The sequence below is a fragment of the Haliotis rubra genome, unplaced genomic scaffold (genome assembly GCF_003918875.1).
Source record: "Haliotis rubra isolate DU_JTF1 unplaced genomic scaffold, ASM391887v1 Scf146, whole genome shotgun sequence".
Lineage (NCBI taxonomy): Eukaryota > Metazoa > Mollusca > Gastropoda > Lepetellida > Haliotidae > Haliotis > Haliotis rubra.
The window spans coordinates 1,538,553-1,566,012 of NW_025765403.1; the positions used below are offsets into that span (position 1 = coordinate 1,538,553).

The 27,460-nt window shown below is 43.2% G+C and overlaps 1 protein-coding gene across 1 annotated transcript; it reads right to left on the reverse strand.

Annotated features, from left to right (window-relative positions):
* Positions 1-407: 407 nt before the first annotated feature.
* On the reverse strand, positions 408-27,089 carry LOC124269641. Its single transcript, XM_046704678.1, has 18 exons — positions 26,690-27,089; positions 20,874-20,926; positions 18,035-18,183; positions 17,778-17,908; positions 16,130-16,265; positions 15,564-15,632; positions 14,930-15,039; positions 13,819-13,900; positions 13,472-13,639; positions 9,775-9,861; positions 9,529-9,623; positions 7,936-8,043; positions 6,617-6,677; positions 5,949-6,056; positions 4,617-4,681; positions 2,554-2,625; positions 1,836-2,005; positions 408-611 (listed from the first exon to the last, which is right to left on the reverse strand). Exons 1-18 carry the CDS (start codon positions 26,701-26,703, stop codon positions 409-411), a joined length of 1,881 nt encoding a protein of 626 aa, XP_046560634.1. The 5' UTR covers positions 26,704-27,089; the 3' UTR covers position 408.
* Between the last annotated feature and the right edge of the window lie 371 nt (positions 27,090-27,460).

Genomic DNA, 27,460 nt, shown 5'->3' on the forward strand with positions numbered 1-27,460 from the left:
TAAAATATCACATTTTATGCATTCATGTACAGAATGTCGTCCTTTAACGGGGATGGTAAGTGACCGTTCGTAATTTATGCCTAGATGATGATTTTAACGGGGTCACCAGTTTTGTGCTGGGGAGGTAAGGGTCATCAATTTTGTACACATGTACTGGGGTGGTGGGTGGGGGTGTGTCATTGATATTGTACATGACCTAATATGAACGGTCCCCAATCTGATGCAATTTCTCCAAGGGGAGATGACTCATGCTTTACCTTTTTCGGTAATATAGAGTTTTGCCTGATCGGCTGTGATGTCGAGAACTTCACTTTATGTGATGGATGGCAGACAAGATCGACCTGACAGCCACACAATAAGATAGAGACAGGGTAATCGTATTGTGAGCACTTGCCAGTCACTCAGTCACTAAGACAGACTGAGTGTGATGAGACACAGAGCCATTAGAACGGAGACGTGATGTGCATGTGCAGAGTCTGTGCACGTCTCCTCTACTTTGGAGGGTCTGTAGTTCAGGATCCAGTGGTCCACGATCTCCTCCAGGATGGTGAGAGGCATTGGTCCGTTCTCCAGCACCACGGAGTGGAATTCCCGGATGTCAAAGAGCTCACCTGGAAATAGTACAAAAAATTGAAAGGATTGTTTTTCATTTCCAGCACGTATATATTCCAAATATATACTAAAGGTGATCGGGCGATTATATAAACATGTAATGAAAGTCCTTGAATCGCATTTTGAAGCGAGACATACAAAGACAGGAAAATGCAGCATTTTCCTTGCATAAAAGCAATAATTTATGGATGTCAAATTCTTTAATTTGAGGAACACGTTTCGGTGGATATTCCTACACCTTCATCATTCCCCTGATGAAGGATGAAGGAGTAAGACTGTAGTCCGAAACGTCATGTTCCTCAAATTAAAGACGTTGACATCCATAAAGTCTAGCTTTTATGCAAGGAAAATGCTGCATTAGGTCGTGGGTTTTGTCATTTCTGACACACAGTTCGGAAGATGGTATTAGTCTTTTTTTGTGGGGGAGCTTATTTACGTTTTTTTATGTGTACTATTTACACTATATCCTAGTTTTAATATATTGCAGAAACAGCTTTCAATTATCCCTGAACAGATTACTGACTACATACTTTGTTGTTCAGACATGGTAGTTCATCGCACTTTCGGTCTTACGCATTATGGCCGTCCGAAGTCACATATGACGTCACGAGTGTAAAAAGGTCACGTGAGGTAATGGCCGAAGCTGCGGTAGCAGAAACTGTTTTCGCAATTAAATTATAAATAATAATACTTTTGCATTAACAATAATTTATTGGAATACATGTTTCTGATGACTTTATCTTTAACCCAGTCAGTTATTGCAATTTTCCAGTATTTTTCTTAAGACTTCCTTATTCGGAGCAACAATATTGTTTTCGGAAACACATAAAATATCCTTACATTCTGAATCCGGAACAGAAGGTGACAGTGTAGTCTGCCTCACGGTCCCTGAACCACATTATTTTCCCTACTGCCTGGCCCTCCCTGCAACGCTAAAACCCTAAATGAAATAAGTCTAGATTTCCTCAGGTTCTAAATCTCCCATCTCACTGGGGCTCTTTTCAATTTAATTGGGTTTACTTGTTACTATCAAAATTATATATTTTCAGAGACACCCCATTAGTCTAGTGACAGTGTCTCCTTGCTATGTTTTTTCCCCGAATGCATCATTTATAGAAATTGCAAGTAGAAGGATATGTAGAAGGTGCAAGTTCTTTCTTGTCATGTTCCTACCTAATGTATAATATGTCGAAGAAGCAGGCTCCTTCTTGTACCGTACTTACCTAATGCCTCCTCTGCCCTCTTCCGCAACTCTTTGATTTTGATTTCGCCAATCTTGTATGCGCATGCCTGACCTGGCCACGTGATATATCGGTCGACCTCTATCGTCATTTCCACCCGGGAGAATGATGTGTAGTTGAGCATGTACTGAATCGCTTCTTCTCGATCCCATCTGGCAACAACACAGTCACGAATAATGACTCGTAGGATTCAGAGTGAGTGAGTTGGGTCTATCGAATACTATATCAGCCATGCCACTGTGAGTCAGATAGGCATGGGGAAACTGCCCCTAGACGTCTTAGTGCTAAAACAATGCTGGTCGAAATCGAGACGATTAGAAACATGACCAGAGGGCCACAAGGGACACAACTCTGCACATACATTTGTTGAAGTATGAAACTGGCTTATGCCTGGTAGATTCACATCAATAGAATAAACCAGGGAGCTTTGCATAACGCTTGCATTCACAAAAGGCATAGAAATATTCATATGAATACTACCCTGACAGGGCGACGGGTTAGCCTAGTGGTTGGAGGGTTCGGCAAACATAGGTTCAATTCTGCCCCGTAGGTACAATGTACGAAGCCCATTTCAGGTTTCCACCGCCGTGACATACTCACTCACGACCCTGACACCCTTGTCACAGTTGAGGTGATAGCCCTGGCGTACAGACGCCGTAATGTTCAAGGAAAAGAACGGCAATTGGACACTTCAGCTTACCCATAATAATGCAGTCCTGAATCCACGACCAGTCTACAAGCCCGGAACATCTCTAGGCTGTACCGGCCCATGCTGAAATACAGGGTACACACTGACGTGAGTCACAAGGTTAGTACAGCCTTTGCGGGGAAAGGGGTAGATCCACAGAACAACAGTGAACTAGCCAGTGCAGAAGAACGTTAGATACAGTATATGCTGTTGGCGAGTCTGCTTTGAGGTGTTAACGAGAGGGAAGTACGTACCTACAGTCTAAGAGGTAAGGGCACGACTGGATGTACATACATTTGGTGGGTGTGATGATCCTCAACGATGGAACGTATGTACATTGGGCGGGTGTACTCACAGTTCACTATGGGTGATACATACATTGGGCGGGTGTACTCACAGTTCACTATGGGTGATACATATATTGGCAGGGTGTACTCACAGTTCACTATGGGTGATACATATATTGGCAGGGTGTACTCACAGTTCGCTATGGGTGATACATATATTGGCAGGGTGTACTCACAGTTCACTATGGGTGATACATATATTGGGCGGGGGTAACCTCCCATTCCCCCTACATGCCACTACCCCTACAGCTTATAACAACATAGTTTATGGTCTGTTGCATAACTAATCTCCTGCCTGTTACCTATTCCATACAGTGGACTGGTCCACTTAAGATGCACAACATGACACAAGACAGATTTTAAAAGTGACTTTAATACATGTGTTATCACAAAGTACCACATCATTGAGATCAATTGTCAAGTTTTTCAGTCTATTTACATTCAGTGTTTTCATATCATCATATAAGGATGAACAAAAGATCACATTATCACAAGTGTTTCATATCAACATATCATATCATCCTTGAGCAATCGGAAGAGTCTGGAGTAGGTTGTTGTCTGGCGGTCCGGAAGAAGGGCGAAGATGAGGGGATATGTTGAGCTGCCACGTCTTGCATGGATGATGTATACTTGATTCCACAGTGCAGGACAGGCTGTGAAAGTTCCATCCATGTAGAGGTTGTCAGCTGACTGCAAGGCTTCAAGACTCTCTTGTGTTCCGAAGGCCAAGATCTTGTCGTCATGGCCGTCCGCAAACAGGAGGAATGGTCTACCATCTGCTGTCTGCGTCCAGGGATCTTGGAGGTCGACTTCTGATCTCGTCTGTGGTAAGACAGGAATCGTCTTCTGGCGGTGGCGGTACAGGGCACTGCTAACAGATGGAAAGGAGGGCATGGTACGTGTCTCGTCATCAGTCAGGTTGGTAAGCTCGTTGTTGTAGATGGTGCGCATCGGTATTGACTCCTCCCTGGCTCTCTTCCTCAGGTTGCTGACAAACCGGACCTTCTGGCTATCCTCTGGTGGGTGATTGTGTTCAGTCGTATTTCTTACCACATCGCCAACAGTTGTGACTCTTCCTTTGCATGTTGACTGCACACACTTCCAGTGTACACAGGTCTGTCGCTCAACATTCTTAGTGTGAAGATATCCATCCAACAGAACTTGACGGCTACCTCTCCGTGACATAACAAACTCAACATTGCGAAGACCAGCCATGTTGATGCCATGTTTGTTTCATGTCAGCACTTATATACTGTATGGAACAATCTCAATTTCCTGTATCATCTCCACGTTTTATTTCTCTCAACTTCTCAACATTGTAATATATGTAACATTAAAGTGCACTATAACAACTTTTCTTAACAACATTTAGCAATCACAACACTTTTCCAATTGTATGTTTCTTCTACTCAGGGTTGAGGTTTGTTTTCATCATGAGACCACTAATTTCCTTGCCACAAAAGACTAATCACATTTATGCATCCCTTGATCTCATCTATGCTCCATGCACTAATCCCTCTTTAGGATTAGTCTATTATATCAGACAGGTAAATGCTAGGTGTTGTTTTAACTAGCTGTAGGGTACTGGAGTGTAGGGGTAGTGGCATGTAGGGGTTGAACCTGGGTGGGTGTACTCACAGTTCGCTATGGGTGATACTCACAGTTTACGATGGGCGATGCATACATTAGCACGTTGTGTTAACGGTTGACGTTGGTTGATATACTCACAGTTCACGGTCGTGCTCATAGAAGTTAAGCTCTTCTCCGAGTGATTCAGCGTATAGTGCCCAGCCCTGTCGGAACAATAAGACTGTGTAACCGTCGCATTACCCTCAGAGCACATAACTGCATATTGTTTACCGTCTATAAAATAACTGCACCCACTTTTTTAACACTAAGCTCTACATAGTTAACAGACTGAGTAACAGATTCAAAGCCCATATAGCACAAACGTGCACCTTATGTTAAACATACCCGTGAAGGTCCGGGTTAGAATTAAAAACTAAACTCACTCACTCACTATGTTAGACAATCGTTTCACCTAAACAGTACCTCTACATAGTTTACTCATTGCGTAAAATTGGCATCACACATCAAAATATACAAAAATATACTCTTTTCAATGTTCAATGTTCAAGCAGAGACTCTTTACGCAAACAGCCACTTTAATCTAACCTTAGGGACCGTTCAAAGTATGTAAATTTACGTACAAAGTAAGTGACCCCCTTTCATATCATGTACAAAATCAATTACCCCTCCCCTTCCCATGATTTGTAAGCATAATATTTAAATATTTTTATGTACAAAATTGTTCCCCCTCAGTACCTGTGTACAAAATTACCTACCCCCACCACCCCAGAACAAAATGGGTGACCCCCTTAAAATCATCATCATCACACTCCACCCCCACCCCACCTAGCCATAAATTATGAACGGTTCCTTATGCACTTGATACATGAGTAACCATAAAAATGGTATTCATGGCACCAATCAACCATTTTGCAAATCATGGCACGGGTCATTGACAAGTACACAACACCTGTCAATAGCAGGTATGGGATCCACAAGATGCAGTGACATACTGAAACCTAGGATCCATGCTTACAATAAGCTAAGATATCTAAACCAAATTAGACCCCGCATCATAATTTTATTTGAATCAATGATTTGAACCTTAGCAAAGTGTGAGTAGTATATACATGTATTAAGCACAGGGGTATTATGTAAACCTGAATATTCTGTATTTGGGCCGAAGGCCTTATACTGAATAAAGTCTGTCTGTCTGTCTGCCTGTCTGTCATAGTTTACCCGTTGAGCAGCAGTCGCTTCACCCTAACAGTATACGTACCAGGTTCAACATAGTTTACCCATTGTGTAACAAATTGCGTCACCTGAACAGTGTTCGATGCGTTCTTAAAATCCCCATTTGACCGCCAACAGAGTAATGCTCGTGACCAACATTTTGCCTGGTATTCAGTACGTTAAAGTCTTCTGAAGTTTTGCAGTATGTTTACAGAGTATGTTCAATAGTTACAACACGTAAAGTTGTCAACTTCTCACCTCTACGTATGCTGTATAAAAGGGGAAATGGAACGGCACCTCGTAATACCGAGAAAACTCCGTGTTCCGCCGGAAACTCGGTAGGCTTGCTTTCAGGGCGTAGCTAGCCTGTAATTCCAGAAAGTGACGTCATTAAACAATTGAACGCGACGTCAATGAACAGGCAGTCACACTTGCTTACCGTGTTTTACTGCACAAATGTTCATGAATAAAATGGATAATAAAGAAATTATTACACTCGCAAGTGTGCCACACGACTTATACGAAACTCGTTCAAAATTGTGTATTGCCCTCGCCCTCGCTCGGGCTTACAATAAGCTTGCTCTTGTAATAATCTCTATATAACATCTACTAAACCCGGATCCACTGGTTGTTAGTTCGAATCCCTGATTTTCAGGCTACGATCTAATTGTTCTGTTCTTCAAAGACGATCTGCGTCACGTGTCCTCCTGACACCTCTTACGATGACACGCCGTTATATAACGGTAATTTTCATCAAACCACCATGAAGACCCCAAAATACAACAATAGTAATTTAATACCTGAGGACAGCATGAGCTAAACTGACGTTACATTATTCCGAGTATCAAAGATTGGTTTTAGTACATATACTGTTCTGGCATAGTTCCGACAAAGGTGAGGTTTGACGTCTGTGTGACGTACATTACCTGCAGGTGGTGGCCGGGTATTGATTCATGCAGCGTGATAGGCACCATGACGTACGTTCCCCTGTGTCAAAACAGAACACGCGGTTAGAAGGATGCCGTATACACCTGTGTCGATATAGAACAAATAGCTAGAGCCATGACGTACCTACCCCATGTGTCAACATAGAACACACGGTTACGATATGGCGAATACTCGTGTGTCAATATAGAAGAAACAGCTAGCTAGAGCAATGACGTACGTAACATTGTGTCAGCGCAGAACAAACGACTAATGTCATGACGTGTCAACACGGAAAACAAGTTTAAAATCATGCATGACGTACGTCCCCTGAAACAACAGAGAACACACCGCTAGATCCATGACGTATGCCCTCTGTGTCAAGACAGAATACAGGGTTAGTATCATGCATGACGTACGTCCCCTGAAACAACAGAGAACACACAGCTAGATCCATGACGTATGCCCTCTGTGTCAAGACAGAATACAGGGTTAGTATCATGCATGACGTACGACCCCTGTAACAACAGAGAACACACAGCTAGATCAGATATGCCATGTCGTATGCCATCTGTGTCAAGACAGAATAGATCAGACGTATGCCCTTAGTATTAGTATCATGCATGGCGTACGACCCCTGTAAGAACAGAGAACAGCTAGATCCATGACGTATGCCCTCTGTGTCAACACAGAATACAAGGTTAGTATCATGCATGACGTACGACCCCTGTAACAACAGAGAACACACAGCTAGATCCATGACGTATGCCCTCTGTGTCAACACAGAATACAAGGTTAGTATCATGCATGACGTACGACCCCTGAAACAACAGAGAACACACAGCTAGACCCATGACGTATGCCCTCTGTGTCAACACAGAATACAAGGTGAGTATCATGCATGATCATGCATGAGAACAACAGCAGATCCATGACATCCCTCTGTGTCAACACAGAATACAAGGTGAGTATCTGCATTGCTAACATTCAACTACAACATGCAGTCATGACGTGCTATAGTTAACACAGAGAACACAGTTAGAACAATGGCACAAGACTCTTGGCCTGGACAGTAGCAACAATATTCATGTATTAAAGATAAGTTTTCACCGTATAGACGTCACATCCATGTTCACACTCTTAATAGCAAACATTCTGGACGATACACACAAAGAAATTGTTCAATGGAAACAAGGAGAGATGACAAATGACCTCATCAACACAGAATCAGTATTGGACCGGAGAGTCAGAGTAATGTTCATGTAACATCAGAGGTATCACTGTACAGTGAATAAGCACAGAACTAGCCAGCAACACGTACGTTTCTTTTGGTCGGTACAGATTGACGAGGAAAATACCGGGTCTTGAGCCATCCTCGGATCCAGATATATACTGTCCCCCCGGACCATCATACGGCATGGGCTCCACCCTGAAACACACCCACGGTGACGTGCAAAGGTACAGTACAACCAGAATTTATTGGGAATTTAAGATTGCATTTTAAAAAAAAATATTTCACTCATTACTCACGTATTAAATGTGAATATTAGCAGAACATAACTCCAGATTCAAAGACAGGTGAACAGTTAGCATTTTGTCAAGTCACCATGGGCAGCAATGCAGGTTTCAATGCGGCGGGGCATACTATTGATCAAAGAAGTTAGAAAGTCGTGGTCCATGCTGTCCCAATATCGGACCACCTCTTCTTTCATTTCAGCAATATTTGTCAAATTTTTCTTATTGACACTTTCCTTCATAAGTCCCCAAACATTTTCTATTGGATTTAGGTCAGGGCTATAGCTCGGCCAATCTAATAATGTCATATTTTGTGTCCGAAACCAGGCCTGTGAATGTTTTGAACGATTTTTGGGTCGTTGTCCTGTTGGAAAATCAAAAAATTTCCATAGAACACATGAGCAGATGGAAGTAAATGTCCCTCGAGAATATCTGTGTACCGCTCACTGTTCACATTCCCTTCAAATACACAGAGGGGCGTTGCCCCTAACACAGATATGCCACCCCACACGTTAAATTTCGGACTGTACTTTGGGCGCAGATACAAAGGTTTTTCAGTTTTTTTGGTCTAGAATTGCAGTGTATTAGGAAACAGCCACACAGAACTTTCATCTGAGAAAATTACATTGTCCCAGGTAAAATTTCTATGCTGTAAGCACCAGTTCAACCTTCGCTCCTTTTGTTCAGGTTTCATGATCGGTGATCGAATTCCTCGACTTTTCTGCAAACCCATTGCATGCAGCTCAGTTCTAATTGTCTCTTTACAGACCGCCACATTTCCTCTATCAAGTATATCCAGCCTTAAGTTTTCTAAACTCCTTCGTTTGTTTTTAGAAACATGAATACCAAGCCGCCTCCTGTCACCGACAGTACATTTTCTGGGCCTACCTGCGCCTCCCTGGTGCTCAATGCCATATCCATTTGCAATATTTTTCAAAACACGATAAACAGTGAACAAAGGGATGCCTGTTCTACTTGAAATCACTTTAGCTGATCTGATGTCCTTGTTATAATACTCAACTTCCTCTTCTCTAAATCATCCGTACTGAGGATCACTAAAAATTTCGTCTGCTAGCAAGTAAACAAAGGGGGATAACTCTTCACAAACTAATGAAAAAGGATTAACGGAGTTGTCTCTCTTGAATAAAACCAAGCACTTGATAGCTGGTCAAGGTTGTTTATACTAGAAATCCAGTTAAACATATTCCTAAAATTCTCAATAATTCTTGCTCATACTATGTTAACTCTTTCATAACTCATAACCGCAACACTTTCATGCACTCTTTTTTGTGCTTTTACGCTAGTCAGAGATACGGTAGACATGTTGCGGGAAATGGTTTGGAAGTATATAATTATCAGTTAACAGCTTTTAAAGATGCAATCAAGTTTTACAACTTACTTTACTGGTAGATTTGGAAGATTATTGAATACTTCAGGCAGTCGTGGTCTCACGCGCTCATTTACAATTTTCTGGTATGCCTCCAGCAGTTCCTCCTGTGGGAAACAACGAGAAGGCTGAAACTCGGATAAATTAGTAGATCTTTTTCTTTGCTGAGTTATAAAGTCTTATAAAATCACGGAATATGTTTGAAACAACAGGTACACAGTGAGCGTGATTGCGAACGATTTGTTTGTCCCATCCTACCTCTGTTTCCATATGCAATGAGGTGTCGTTCTTTAACATCGCAAAGTACTCTGCAACAGATCCTTTGAAGTTCTGTCTTTCCATGGCCTGAAGCAGTTAGCAATTAATATACGGTCAAACATCTGAGTGTAATTTTGTTCAGTAGGGTACTTCTTATTTCAAGAAAGATACCCGATATCCTTTTCGATCTATTATATTGTGTGTGGGTGGGGGGGAAAGGGGTGTGCAGCCTAGTGGCAAAAACTTTCGTTCGTTGCACCTGAGGCCCGCGGTCGATTCCCATATGGGTACAATGTGTGGCGTCCATTTGTCGTGTCCCCCGAAATGATATTGCCAGAGTATTGCTAAAAGCTAAGTAAAACCACACCCATGCAGGCATGCACTCGACCTCACAACATGTGACCAACATATTCTTTAACCCCTGTACGCTTTCAGCACCCTTGCGATCCTCCAACCCATGTTGTTGCAACCTATTTTCTGCATCAGCCCCTCTGGCCCATGTTGTGACGTCTCACCTGCTGCATTAATATAGCACCGCGACCAACATTCCAATGCTAGCACGTCTCAACTTCGGCATCAACCCCACGACACCCTAACCAATGTCGCCACGTCTCACTTTCTCCATCAACCCCATGAACCCCAACCCAATGTAGCCATGTCTCATCTTCTCCATCAACTACACGAACCCCAGCCAATATTAACACGTCTCATTTTATCCATCAACCCCACGACCCCCTAGCCAATGTTGCCACATCTCATCTTCTCCATTAACCCCAAGCTAATATTGCCGCGTCTCCTCAACTCCGTCAACCTCACGACCCCTAGCCAATGTAGCCAAGTCCCATCTTCTCCGTCAACCCCACGACCCCTAGCCAATGTAGCCAAGTCCCATCTTCTCCGTCAACCCCACGACCCCTAGCCAATGTAGCCAAGTCCCATCTTCTCCGTCAACCCCACGACCCCCAAGCCAATGTAGCCAAGTCCCATCTTCTCCATCAACCCCGCGATCCCTAGCCAATGTTGCCACGTCTCACTTTCTCCTTCAACCCAATGACCCCCTAGCCAATGTAGCCAGGCCCCATCTTCTCAATCAACCTCACCACCCCCTAGCCAATGTTGCGACGTCTCACCTTCTCCACCAACCTCACCACCCCCTAGCCAATGTAGCCACGTCCAACCTTCTCCACCAACCTCACCACCCCTTACCCAATGTTGCCACGTCTCACCAACTCCATCAACCCCATGACCCCTCAGTGAATGTTGCCACGTCTCACCTTCTCCAACAACCTCACCACCCCCTAGCCGATGTAGCCACGTCCAACCTTCTCCAACAACCTCACCTTCCCTTACCCAATGTTGCCACGTCACACCTTCTCCATCAACATCACCACCCCTAGCCAATGTAACCACGTCCCATCTTCTCCAACAACCTCACCGCCCCTTACCCAATGTTGCCACGTCACAACTTTTCCATCAACCCCACGACCCCCCAGTCAATGTTGCCACGTCTCACCTTCTCCACCAACCCAACGACTCCGAAGCCAATGTAGCCATGTCCACCTTGTCCATCAACTCCACGACCCCCTAGCCAATGTTGCCACGTCTCCCCAACTCCATCAACCACACGGCCCCCTTGCCAATGCTGCCACGTCTCACCTTCTCTATCAATCCCACGGCCCCCTAGTCAATGTTGCCAGGTCGCATCTGCTGCATTAACCCCCAGCCAATGTAGCCAGGTCCCACCTTCTCCATCAACCCAACGACCCCCTAGCCAATGTAGCCATGCCCACCTTCTCCATCAACCCAACGACCCCCTAGCCAATGAAGCCATGCCCACCTTCTCCATCAACCCCACGACCCCCCAGTCAATGTTGCCACGTCTCATTTTCTCCAACAACCTCACCACCCCCTAGCCAATGTAGCCAAGTCCCATCTTCTCCATCAACCTCACGACCCCCAACCACTGTAGCCACGTCCAATCTTCTCCGTCAGCCCCACGGCCCCCAAACCAATGTAGCCGCGTCCCACCTTCTCCACCAACCTCACCACCCTTACCCCAATGTTGCCGTCACACACCTTCCATCAACCCCATGACCCTCTAGTGAATGTTGCCACGTCTCACCTTTCTCCCATCAACCCCACCTCACACCCCTAGCCAATGTAGCCAAGTCCCACCTTCTCCAACAACCTCACACCAACCTCACCACCCCCACCCAATGTTGCCACGTCTCACCTTCTCCATCAACCCCATGACCCCTCAGTGAATGTTGCCACGTCTCACCTTCTCCAACAACCCCACCACCCCCTAGCCAATGTAGCCAAGTCCCACCTTCTCCAACAACCTCACCACCCCTTACCCAATGTTGCCACGTCTCATCTTCTCCATCAACCCACGACCCCCTAACCAATGTTGCCACGTCTCACCTTCTCCATCAACCCCACGAACCCCTAGCCAATGTTGCCACGTCTCACCTTCTCCATCAACCCCACGACCCCCTAGCCAATGTAGCCACGTCCCACCTTCTCCAACAACCTCACCACCCCTTACCCAATGTTGCCACGTTACACCTTCTCCACCAACCTCACCACCCCCTAGCCAATGTAGCCACGTCCCACCTTCTCCAACAACCTCACAACCCCTTACCCAATGTTGCCACGTCACACCTTCTCCAGCAACCCCACGACCCCCCAGTCAATGTTGCCACGTCTCACCTTCTCCACCAACCCAACGACTCCCAAGTCAATGTAGCCATGCCCACCTTGTCCATCAACCACACGGCCCCCTAGCCAATGTTGCCATGTCTCATTTTCTCCGTCAACCCCACGACCCGCCAGCCAATATTGCCACGTCACAACAACTCCATCAACCCCGCAATCCCCTTGCCAATGTTGCCACGTCTCAACTTCTCCAACAACCTCACCACCCCCTAGCCAATGTAGCCAAGTCCCATCTTCTCCATCAACCTCACGTCCCCATCTTCCACGTCCATCAACCCATCAACGACCCCCAAACCAATGTAGCCACGTCCAATCTTCTCCATCAACCACACGGCCCCCAGTCAATGTTGCCACGGCTCACCTTCTCCATCAACCACACGGCCCCCAGTCAATGTAGCCATGCCCCACCTTCTCCATCAACCCCACGGCCGCCAGTCAATGTTGCCACGGCTCACCTTCTCCATCAACCCCACGGCCGCCAGTCAATGTTGCCACGGCTCACCTTCTCCATCAACCACACGGCCCCCAGTCAATGTTGCCACGGCTCACCTTCTCCATCAACCCCACGGCCCCCAGTCAATGTTGCCACGGCTCACCTTCTCCATCAACCCCACGAACTCCAAGCCAATGTAGCCATGCCCCACCTTCTCCAACAACCTCCCCATCCCCTAGCCAATGTAGCCAGGTCCCATCTTCTCCATCAACCCCACGACGCCCTAGCCAATGTTGCCACGTCCCACCTTCTCCATCAACCCCACGACCCCTAGCCAATGTTGCCACGTCCCACCTTCTCCATCAACCCCACGAACCCCTAGCCAATGTTGCCACGTCCTACCTTCTCCATCAACCCCACGACCCCCTAGCCAATGTTGCCACGTCCTACCTTCTCCATCAACCCCACGACTCCCTAGCCAATGTAGCCATGTTCCACCTTCTCCATCAACCCCACGACCCCCCAGTCAATGTTGCCATATCTCACCTTCTCCATCAACCCTTTGATCCTCTCCACTTCCTGCAGTCCTATCTGATGAACCCTCTCTGGACTCATGTCTGTGGACAGATGCCATTCAAGACAGGCCTTGTAATAGTCCAGTCCGTAGTGTAGAGATCCTACACCCCATTTTGGCCTTGTGTTTGGGAAATATTCCTACAGGAAGACATATATGCATAGCAAGCTCGCAACAAATATAACAAATTCGATATCATTACCTACATTTTAAAACAATTTATTGGAAATGAAATCTTTCAGTAAAAGCATGTTAGAAAAGTCACAAAATCAATCAGCAGATTATCTTTTCATCGGAGGAGTTGAAAGAGTAAACTCACTATTTCCAGAAATGCCTTCAAGTCATGGAATGCTTGAAGTACACCTTGATATGCAGCGCGAGCTCTGTCTCTCAAGTCCAATCTGCGAAAATGAAGAAAATACCTTTGATCAAATCGTCTTCATGTCAAAACTGGACGCATTGGCAAGAATAACGTTTATATAATATGCAGCTTGGTACGTGCTGGGTAAGAGATAATTCGTTCCCTGGTTCGTATCCTGAAAGATTGATGTGAGCGAGTGAGTGAGTGGGTTTCGGGGAGTGAGTGCGTGAGTGGTTTAGCTAAGTTTTCTGGATCTTATTAAGAGATTGCGAGATAGGATGGTCTCCGGTACTCACTGTTCCTCAAGAATGTCGACAAAGGTGATGGCAGTTTGATCCATGGAAATGCCTGGCGTATAATATTATTTGCATGACATCATCTTATATCTGACAAATTGCTGATATCGCAAAACAAACCCATTCACTCTCTCAATACTCTTTTTTAACGAATCGTCTATTCCAATATATTTTAGATTGGTAACGTATCTCGGACAAGGACGTATAGTCAGTTTGGCTCAAAAGCTGACCGATGAATTGCAATCTAACTCGAAAACTAATAAACATATAATACTCAATGAAACGCTGATCATAATCAAAACATCAGATCTACTCTGTGATTTGTTTGCAGAATTTATGTCCTAAAAATAAAAAAGTTGTTTAACAAACTATCATTAAAATATTGACACAGTTCACCATTTGTTACGATGGACGAGTGCAGAGAAAGGGACAGCCAGGTGTGCGAGAAAGGATGGAGATGGCGCAGCACAGGTTAATGAATCAATAACGTTGTCGGCACTTGTGCACTTGCTTCTCTAACACCTGGCTGTCCCTTTCTCTGCACTCGTCCCTCGTAACAAATGGTGAACCGTGTCAAAAGTTTAATGATAGTTTGTTAAACAACTTATTAATTTTAGAATATAAATTCTGCAAACAAATCACAGAGTAGGTCTGATGTTTTGATTATGATCAGCCTTTAATTGAGTATTATACGTTTATTAGTTTTCGAGTTAGATTGCAATTCATCGGTCCGCTTTTGAGCCAAAAGGACTATAGATGATTACGTGACTTACTTGACTTGATCGTCTATTGGCAGCTCTTCAAGAATATCTGTGAATGGTTGGTAGAAGGCCGATTCTTCCGGGTCCACCAGCAGCCTCTCTATCTGCCCCGGCACACGATCCTGCAGGATCCAGGAAGACCAGGAATTATGCCATCTTCCTCCTTTGTACGACTTATCACAAATACACTTACACGAAGCTATCCATTCTCTGGATCTCTGTGGTAGCCTTTTGACAAACCAACACCAAACCGTGGACCCGTTCCCTAGTTTCCCGCAATTTCAAATTACCTGCCTTTGATTTATATTTGTCAATTTGATTGGCTACGCCACGCACCAATCAGAATGCGAATGACAAGTAAGCCTTAATGTTGGCAATGGTAACAACATGGCGGCAAGTCGCGTTGATCATGATCGGCGAGTTTGAGAGAAAATGCACATTGAAAAACAGGCTCACACGCAAAAGAAAAGCCCTAAGCTTCTTTGTCTTCATGTCCATTCAACCTGGCGCTGGCTACATACAGTTGGAATACAAATAACCTCATTACCATTTTCCCTTATGTTGAGCGTTGATTGATCGTAAAATGTTGTGGTATACAGTATATGTGCTTGATAGGGTTTAGGAAATAGTAAATATTTTTACTTGCCACTGACGCGTTGTGCGAGGTCCGATTTATTGTTATAGCAGTTCTGTACAGGTCTTTGTACTCGCTGAGCTGTAAAACATGAAAGTGAACATATATTGAGATTATCTTGATAGGGATAGAAGTGGGGTAATCTCCTGATTAAAGCGTTTGATGGTAATCGCTATATCGTAAGCATCGTAAGATGCGACTAAGTAGATCGGTTGGTCAGGCTCGCTGACTTGGTTGTATCCCAAAGGCGTAGACCGATGTTCACGATGTCAATCACCCGATTGCCTGACACAGACACGACTATTTACTGACGCCGCCATACAGCTGGAACATTTTTGTATGCGGTGTTCAACAACAAACTAAAAAAACTAACAAATACTACTGCTGAAATAAATACCTTGTTTTCGTTGTGTTTAAAACACCGTAAATATTTCCAAAACCAACCCAACCCACCCCAAATCCCCCAAAAACACAACCCCCAAAAAAACTGAAAAAGAAACAAAGAAACCAAACCAAAACAAAAACATAACAATAAAAAAATAAACTGTTATTTGACGCCTGTTACCACGGAAACATACCTGGAATGGAGTGTCCTGAAGACGGGCGATGAAGTTCTCATAGTCTCCGCGTGTGAAGAAGGGCGTGGCCTCTACGTCGTGGACCGGGTCCAGATGTATACCCTCCAGGAAGTTCAGAGGATTTAGCGACCCGAATCTGTGGACGAACTATTTACATCAGAAAAAGAAACAACCGTCATCGTATTTTATTATTTCTGCATTTTTTTGCATATGTCTTGTGGGTCGCGACTTCAATGTTAAGTGATACATGGTCACACGTTACTGAATATTCAAAATTATACACACATTTTACCATTGTGACTGGATGCCCAAGGATATACGGACACAAGTTAATGTTATGTGAATGATTTATTTGTAACTGAATATTCAAGATTATACACACACACTTTACCATTGTGACTGGATGCCAAAGGATATACGGACACAAGCTATTGTTGTGTGAATGATTCATTGGTCATAGAATATTCTAGATTATACACACACATTTTACCATTGTGACTGGATGTCCAAGGATATACGGACACAAGCTATTGTTGTGTGAATGATTGGTAACTGAATATTCTAGATTATACACACACATTTTACCATTGTGACTGGATGCCCAAGGATATACGGACACAAGTTAATGTTGTGTGAATGATTTATTTGTAACTGAATATTCTAGATTATACACACACACTTTACCATTGTGACTGGATGCCCAAGGATATACGGACACAAGCTATTGTTGTGTGAATGATTTATTGGTAACTGAATATTCTAGATTATACACACACATCTTACCATTGTGACTGGATGCCCATGGATATACGGACACAAGTTAATGTTCTGTGAATGATTGCCTGCCCCAAAAGATACAGACACGCATGATAGTGTATTGTGGGTGACGGGATGCTATAGAATATACGTGTCTTCGATCACAGGGGCTTGTAACGCTAGAAACTGACATCAAGGTATATACTGTCACTGACGGGGTCTTAGTAGTCTATATAAAAGGAAATGGACGACCTTGGCCTTAACCTGCCCCGCACTTAAACGAGTCAGCGATTTGATGGGACATATTTTATTTGTAGCCAATGAGCTCCCTTGCTCTTTTAAGTGCGGGGCAGGTTAAGGCCAAGGTCGTCAATGGCGAACGGGCACGACACAATTCTGTTTGCGATGATTAAATGTACGTAAACTCATTATGACAGTGAGATGTAAGTGTCTCTGAAAGAATGGCGACTAGCGCGCTGACAGGCGCCATCAGTTCAACATGTTTTGGTGAATGTCGTTTGTGTATACTGTGAAATATACAAGAAAATGGGTGAATTACCGCTACAAATTCTGAGCAGTGATTTTGGCTCGGAATCGAGAAATCACAATTTTTCGAGCTTCCGAAGACCCTAGTTACGAAGGTAGTCCTTCGATTTTTTTGCTGTATATCTAATTTTGTAGGTAAATCTATTGGTTTGAAATGTGTTAATTCTTTAAATGGGATAAATACAGTGAGCATTGTTGAAATCGCCCTGAAACGAACTTGGTGTGTTAACCTCGGTACATTCCTTTTATATAGTACTAAGACCCCGTAAGTGACAGTATATACCTTGATGTCAGTTTTTAGCGTTACAAGCCCCTGTGTAATCGATATGATGTGTTCCTAGCCAACCTGCTCCACTTGAAGCCTTTCACGTAGGTGGTCAACACATCTTTGAAGATACGGTAGTTTATGACGTCAGAGTCACACAGTTCGGCGGGATCTATCTGCTCAAGGTCGAAAAGGAACCCGTCTGCTATGTTCTGGAACAAAGGATATTGTAGCATCAACATGTGTTCCATTGATGATACTTCCGAAATAATGGGATAGCGTGGCTTGAATTCTCTTGAAGCATTTATTCAGAATGTGTCAACTCGCAAAAGACTTACATATCTCTCTATCATCTTTGACACATTGAAGGACTGGAGCCTGTCGTTGAAGCGGTACGTCCCCACGTAGGTCGCGAACTGCGGCGAGTCCGCCAAGCGCCAGGCATAGAAGTCCTTGAACAGTATTTGGAGGACAGAACCGGCATCGCCTGAAAACAATACACAAAGTATCAGTTACTACCCTGGATTCCACCTTAAAAAGTCATCGTGCATCTGGTAACTGATGAAAAGTAACATGTGTATGTAGCGGACACACAATTTCCGAGTCTCGTGCTGGGATTCGAACCACGGACCTTCTGATCCGAAGTCGGACGCCTTGTACACATGACCAAAGAGGTTAAGTCTGTCAGTGAGCGGACAAGGTAAGGGTGCAAGGTAAGATGTGGGATGACTCCACGCCCTGCTACATGTACATACAGATCAATGTCGCAATGCCCCTTTGTCGCACTTTAACACCACTCAGCCATACGGTTACACTACTAGATTACCACAAGTGTTAAACCACAAAGTGCCACCCTACCAAAAACACACTGTGGAACTATCGTACGATCATGCTGTCACGTTGTCACACTACACGACAACGCACTGTCACTCCATCAAAACAACGTGGCACAGTCATTACACGTACACTGTCACACTACCACACGACAACACAAACGCACTGTCACTCCATCAAAACAACGTGGCACAGTCATTACACGTACACTGTCACACTACCACACAACAACAGTAACGCACTGTCACTCCATCAAAACAACGTGGCACAGTCATGACACGTACACTGTCACACTACCACACAACAACAGTAACGCACTGTCACTCCATCAAAACAACGTGGCACAGTCATGACACGTACACTGTCACACTACCACACGACAACAGTAACGCACTCTCTGTAATACTAAAACACAAACGCACAGTGACACAAGCACTCTGTGACACTAACACACTTTGACACTAACACGCTAACTGTCTGTAGTACTAACACACTGTGACACTAACACGCTAACTGTCTGTAGTACTAACACACTGTGACACTAACACGCTAACTGTCTGTAATACTAACACACTGTGACATTAACACGCTAACTGTCTGTAGTACTAACACACTGTGACACTAACACGCTAACTGTCTGTAGTACTAACACACTGTGACACTAACACGCTAACGTGACACTAACTGTCTGTAGTACTAACTACACACAACTGTGACACTGAGTCACTGTGACAAACTGTCTGTCTGTACACTAACACACTGTGACACAACACGCTAACGCTGTAACACAACTGTCTGTGTCACTAACGCACTGTGTAGTACACTGACACTAACACGCTAACTGTCTGTAACTAACACACTGTGACACTAACACGCTAACTGTCTGTAATACACAAACGCTAACTGTGACACACACACTATGACACTAACGCACTGTGACACAAACACACTCTGTCACTAACGCACTAACTGTCAAAACACACTGTGACACTAACACGGACTGTGACACAAACAACTCTGTCACAAACACACTGTGACACTAACACGCTAACTGTCTGTCACACAACGCACTGTGACACTAACACACTGTGTCACAAACGCACTGTGACACAAACACGCAGTCAATAACGCACTGTGACTCAAACACTGTCACAAACACGCACTGTGACACACTAACACTCAGTCAATAACGCACTGTGACTCAAACACTCTGTCACAAACTGCAACTGTGACACAACACACTGTGACACTAACACGCTAACTGTCTGTACTACTGTCACAAACGCACTGTGACAACAAACTGTCTGTAACACTGTCTGTGACACACACTGTGACACTAACGCACACTGTGACAAACGCGCTCAGTCACAAACGCACTGTGACACTGTGGATACAACACTCTGTCACAAAACGCACTGTGACACTAAGGCACTGTGACACAAACACACTGTGACACTAACGCACTGTGACACAAACACTCTGCCACAAACACACTGTGACACAAACACTCTGTGACACTAACGCACTGTGACACTAACGCACTGTGACACAAATACTCAGTCACAAACGCACTGTGACACTAACACTCTGTCACAAACGCACTGTGACACTAAGGCACTGTAACACAAACACACTGTGACACTAACGCACTGTGACACAAACACTCTATCACAAACGCACTGTGACACAAACACTCAGTCAATAACGCACTGTGACTCAAACACTCTGTCACAAACGCACTGTGACACAAACACACTGTGACACTAACACACTGTGACACTAACGCACTGTGACACAAACACTCAGTCACAAACGCACTGTGACTCAAACACTCTGTCAGCAAACGCACTGTGACACAAACACTCAGTCACAAACGCACTGTGACTCAAACACTCTGTCACAAACGCACTGTGACACAAACACACTGTGACACTAACGCACTGTGACACAAACACTCTGTCACAAACGCACTGTGACACAAAGTCACAAACGCACTGACACAAACACACAAACGCACTGTGACACTACACGCACTGTGACACAAACACTCTGTCACACAAACACTGTGACACAAACACTCTGTGACACTAACGCACTGTCACACTAACTAAACGCACTGTGACACTAAACGCACTGTGACACAAACACTCTGTCACAAACGCACTGTGACACTAAGGCACTGTGACACAAACACACTGTGACACTAACGCACTGTGACACAAACACTCTGCCACAAACGCACTGTGACACAAACACTCTGTGACACTAACGCACTGTCACACAAACACGCTAACTGTCTGTAATACTACCACACTAATACTCTGTGTCACTGACACTACCCACCTCGAATGTGCTTGTACTGGGTCAGAACCGACACAAGTAGTACCGATAACAGTCTGTAAGGGAACAACAGTACATTAAAAACAACGTATGCATCTCAAATTAACACATTACGTATCGTTTGAGATTCTCTCCATGATAACAGAATTTAATCACGTAACTTTGGCACAAGTCTCATCGAGTTTCTTCTGGTATTTTTTTACAGTTTCGGTTGGTTCACTCGAAGACTATTTTGGATTTGCTTGAATGTAATCTACAAACCTACTTGGATTCTCGCCAAGTGATTCACTCTGAAAGTAATCTGGTATGGCCCACATTCCCGTCTATACATAGATGAATGTTTATGTTATGTATTTTCTGGGCTTATGGTACGATGTAATCTGACGCAGCATCAAAGTCTGGGAACGCCCTGACCCATCGCCTGCAGGAGAGGTCAATGATCCATATCTCTCTCCCTCGTGACTTCCTTCAACGGTGCAGTGATGTAACCTTGCAAAACGTTTTAAGTCTTCACTCTATCTACTCAGTTGTACCAGCTTTCCGTCTATGTCGTCACTTAGACTAAGGCTTAGTCTCTGAATATATATAATTTTGATAGTAACAAACAAGCCCATTTATATTGAAAAGGAGCCCTAGGGAGACCAGAGATTTAGATTCCTGAACCTGAGGAAATCTAGACTTGCTTTATTTAGGGCTTTAGCACTGCAGAGAGGGCTTGGCAGTAGGGAAATTAATGTGGTTCAGGGACTGTGAGACAGACTAGTCGTCACTCTATCAACTCAGTTGTACCAGCTTTCCGTCTATGTCTTCACTCTATCAACTCAGTTGTACCAGCTTCCCGTCTATGTCTTCACTCTATCACTTCAGTTGTACCTGCTTTACATCTTTGTCTTCACTCTATCTACTCAAATGTACCAGCTTCCCGTCTATGTCTTCACTCGTTCTACTCAGTCGTACCAGCTTCCCGTCTATGTCTTCACTCTATCACCTCAGTTGTACCAGCTTTCTACATCTATCTACTCAGTCTTCACTCTATGTCTTCACTCTTTCTACTCAGTCGTACCAGCTTCCCGTCTATGTCTTCACTCTATCACCTCAGTTGTACCAGCTTTACATCTTTGTCTTCACTCTATCTACTCAGTTGTACCAGCTTCCCGTCTATGTCTTCACTCTATCACCTCAGTTGTACCAGCTTTACATCTTTGTCTTCACTCTATCTACTCAGGTGTACCAGCTTCCCGTCTATGTCTTCACTCTATTTACTCAGTCGTACCAACTTAACGTCTATGTCTTCACTCTATCTACTCAGGTGTACCAGCTTCCCGTCTATGTCTTCACTCTATCTACTCAGTCGTACCAGCTTCCCGTCTATGTCTTCACTCTATCTACTCAGTTGTACCAGCTTCCCGTCTATGTCTTCACTCTATCACCTCAGTTGTACCAGCTTTACATCTTCAATGTCTTCACTCTATCTACTCAGTTGTACCAGCTTCCCGTCTATGTCTTCACTCTATCACCTCAGTTGTACCAGCTTTACATCTTTGTCTTCACTCTATCTACTCAGGTGTACCAGCTTCCCGTCTATGTCTTCACTCTATCACTTCAGTTGTACCAGCTTTACATATTTGTCTTCACTCTATCTACTCAGGTGTACCAGCTGTCCGTCTATGTCTTCACTCTATCTACTCAGTTGTACCAGCTTTCCGTCTATGTCTTCACTCTATCTATTCAGTTGTACCAGCATTCCGTCTATGTCTTCACTCTATCTAAGATATAGAGAGATTTATATAGTGCCAATATCCATATGTGTCCTGCTCAAAGGTACTCAGATGTACCAGCTTTCCGTCTATGTCTTCATTCTATGTACTCAGATGTACCAGCTTTCCGTCTATGTCTTCACTCTATCTACTCAGATGTACCAGCTGTCCGTCTATGTCTTCACTCAATCTACTCAGTTGTACCAGCTTTACGCCTGTCTTCACTTCTACTCAGCTGTATAATGTTTGGGTGAGGTATATCAACGAAACAAGCTTGAAACCATCCGCCAATTTTCTAGGGGCGTGAACTCTGGAAATTTAGGAATGATGATATCTTTGTTTTCTTTTGAAGGTGTTCTTGTTTCTGGTGAACATGAGCTTCAATATCCTTTTGAACCTGGTGTGAACACGTAACAAGCATCTTTATGTGTACTGGTTGAAAATGCGGTTATCTCTCCATGCCGTGGAGTGCCTGCAAACATTGACTCAGATCCTAGGAAGACGGAGGGACCCCCTGGTGAAACAACACTTCAGACGAACCACCATGACGCATATCAAGAGCATTGTAAGAAAGTCTGCCGGAAGTGATTGTTGTGTATCAGTGAACGGGCTTAAACAAGCGTTATAGCCAGGGATGTAACGTCATGGGCTTTGCTCTCAATAAACTGGCACGTGGAACTATGGCTGATAAACATTAACAACCCATGTTTATAGAAATCTGATCATGGTTTTTTTGTTTACATGTCATGATGCATCCCCGGTATATATGACATGATGTTTCCGATGTTTGTACATGTTTCCTGTTTATTTATAGTAACATTTTCTCCGCTTTGATGCCATAATGTTTCCTCTGTTTACATATGGTGTTTCTTTAGTCTATATTCCTGAATGCCTCTTCTGTTTATGTCATAATGTTTCCTCTGTTTACATATGGTGTTTCTTTAGTCTATATTCCTGAATGCCTCTTCTGTTTATGGCATAATGTTTCCTCTGTTTACATATGGTGTTTCTTTAGTCTATATTCCTGAATGCCTCTTCTGTTTATGTCATAATGTTTCCTCTGTTTACATATGGTGTTTCTTTAGTCTATATTCCTGAATGCCTCTTCTGTTTATGTCATAATGTTTCCTCTGTTTACATATAGTGTTTCTTTAGTCTATATTCCTGAATGCCTCTTCCGTTTATGGCATAATGTTTCCTCTGTTTACATATAGTGTTTCTTTAGTCTATATTCCTGAATGCCTCTTCTGTTTATGTCATAATGTTTCGTCGGTTTATCTATGATGTTGCCTTGTTTATTTGTCATTATGTTTCCTATGTGTACATGCCATAACGTTTCCTCTAGTTATATATCATGTTTCCTATGGTTACATTCCACAATGTCTCCTCTAGATCTGTTCAAAACATGACGTTACCTCTTTTATTGATTATGTTTCCTCTGTTTATATAGCATGTTTCCACCGTTTATGTGTCATGCTGTTTCCTCTGTTTATGAATCATCATGTTTCATGCACATATATCACGGTTTCAACAGTGTTCATATCGTGTTTCCTCTGTTAACATAATCTCCTTTTTATATGTCACACTGTTTCCTCTGTGAATATATTATTTGTTATCTGTTTATGCAGCATAATGTTTCCCATGTTTATATATTATTGTTTACTCTGTTCATGTCATGTTTCCTTAGTTCATATGTCCGAATGTTTCATCTACATACCATTATGTTTCCTCTGTTAACATATCATTATGTTTCCTCTGTTTACACATCATTATTTCCTCTGTTTATATGTCATGTTTACGCTGTTGATATGTCATGTTTCCTCTGTTCATATGTCCGAATATTTCATTTACATACCATTATGTTTCCTCTGTTTACACATCATTATTTCCTCTGTTTATATGTCATGTTTACGCTGTTGGTATGTCATGGTTCTTTTGTTTATATGTCCAAATGTTTCATCTAAATATCATTATGTTTTCTCTGTTTACATATCATTATGTTTCTTCTGTTTGTGCATCATGTTTCCTCTGTTTATATGTCCAAATGTTTCATCAATATATCATTATGTTTCCCCTGTATATATGTCCAAATGTTTCATCAATATATCATTATATTTTCCCTGTTTATATGTCCAAATGTTTCATCTATATATCATTATGTTTTTTCTGTTTACATAGCATTGTTTCCTCTGTTTATATGTCATGTTTCCTCTGTTTATATGTCCGAATGTTTAGTCTTTTATTTATTCTAAAGTTTCCTTTCTTACAATGGCTACATGTTTCTATAATGTTTAGATGTTTCTGTAACCTATATAGTTAGATCCAGATATGTTCAAGTACGTTATAATCTGATTTTGATTATGGCACTATATCTATATATATATGTACTGGCGTTTGGTAGCAAAATGTAACGAGGGTTGTCAATCGGTCTGTCACCATGAGCAAAGGGTTGTAATACACCTGGTGATTACATGTAGGTTCACTCAGTGCACCGACCTCAAAGCACTGGCACGGAAGAGAAAGGTGCATCCGCCTGTATGAGTACTTCCGTCCTTGCAAACTCACCATGAACTGGGCTGGTTCTGTTTGGTGGTGCACGTGCAGAGCACAAGCAGATTACCGACTTACCTCAGGAGCGCCATGCTGTGGTTTGCGGATGGTGTTACAGGAGGGTTGTGTTATTGTTGGCTCTGGTTTGCAGGGGAATGGTCGGGACATATGGATGCACTTTGTTCAAGAAGAATTTTCTTGTGTTTTCTTTTCATTTGCAAAGTAAACATGAATGTCTTCCTACTTTTGATCCAAGTGTAGATAATGTGCATTCCAGCTATTGGAATTGACGCTCCTTAGGAATATAAAGTAATCATGCAAGTGTGTTATCTCTGAACATGTTTAAATTTACTTAATAGATTTCAACTCCGCACGATCATTCCACGCCATGCCCTCACAGGAAGCTAATTATGCACACATAGTTCATACCATTTTACTTTACTAATGGTGTAGCCAATTCAATGTGGATCTTCCCCTGTGAGTAAATAAGAGGTACGACTATCAGGCATAACACAATAGCGATAACAGAATAAAGGCATTCATATATCGACAGTCGTGCGGGGATGCTTCTCTCTGTTTTTGTTACACAATATCTTTCTCCGCGCTTGTTAAAGTAATGGTATGGTAATCGTAATGTCAAATGTGGGATAACGCAAGCTATTGGAGTCCTTCTGCCTTTTAATAATCTAGGTCGTTTTTTTCCGAAAGTCCTTACATTTCGCATTCCTTGAGCAGAACCACTTGCCGTTCTCAGATCTGTCTGTCTGGAGCCGTCTTCAAACTCTCATTACACAAGCCGAGGGTGAGGTGTCGATATCATTAGGGGTAAATCATTTAACACGTGTCCAGCTCCGGGCATGGCGGGGGATTCAGTGTTTGTAAGGGGGGGAATGTTGATATGCACTCACTTGACCAACAGCAGCTCCGATGGCTTTATTGAAATGACCATTCGCATTCGAAGTACGGAATATAAAAAGTTCAATTTTTTTCTTTGTAATATATTCTATAATTATGTATCTTTACAAGGTGTATTAAGTTTAAATGTTTCAAAACTTATGCAGCTGAAAGGTTAAAGTGTTTAAAGTATATGCAGTTGCAATGTTTCATATATACTTTGGCTTGATTTGTAAAACAGAACAGATTTAACCGTTTATGTATATTTTCATAGAATAGGGACATGAAGTGATCTTTGATAACGGTTTTGATTGAAATGTTGAACAATGGGACAGGCTGTTGAAGGCTGTATGCACTGTGTCAGTGAGTGAGGGAGCGTAGGTGCACTACTGACATCACTTGTATGTTCAGCCGTTTTACCGTGCACATTAGGTTCACATAACGGATTTCCCCGCCACTGCGTTGTTTCGTTTCGACCAGTTAGAGTCAGGATTGAACAAACTGGAACCATCTTTAGAATGTTTATATAAAATTATTTTTGAAGAAAAGCAATTGTAACATAACATGATACTGTACGTGACATATTCTGTAAGATATGAAAAAATAAATAGCACTTACCTCCAAGTAAACATATTCACGGTGATGACTTAAAGAAATAAAGTTGAATCGTCCAATGTTTGACTGAAGTGTCCAGAGGCCCCACGTTTGATTATGCGGTCAATGTATTGGGCAGATCAGCTACAACCACAACATCGTCTGTTGCTACAACCACAACATCGTCTGTTGTAATAAACCATACAGCACCGTTTCTGATAACTTTATAAGCTAGTAGGCATCACTTGAATAACACCTTCCTCGTAAATTATGTACTGGCCGAGCACGCGGAACACATCAAAGGGGAGGTAAGCGATGTTGGAGGTAGTGATATATGCAATGTCAATCTGTCAGTGAAGGATCAGTTTCTTCAACGATGGAGTAAGAATAGTTTACAAGCGTCAATACACGTGGAGATCATCAGCGGAATGGTAGAAGTAATATACATGAATAAAACTTCACAATCACTGACAAATGTTGGAATTCGTGCACAGTTGGTGTATCGCTGTGAGAATGGGGGGTGATGCAATTGTAGAGGTGCTATAAGAAGGTGACGCAATACTTTCACAAGCCGTATGTACTGGAAGCCAAGATACACGAAGACGGATTTTTCGGAATGCTACAGTAAGGAAGTCCCCAGTCAAAGGATCCAGCTTGCTCTTAATGCGGAAATGGATATCCGATCATGGCATCTTTTAGAGAAGTAGGATCTGTTGAAGGTTACACGGCTCGACGGAAGTCAAGACCGTTGCGCGCGACCTGACACACCTCGGCCGAATATTGTGGGGTAGTGTG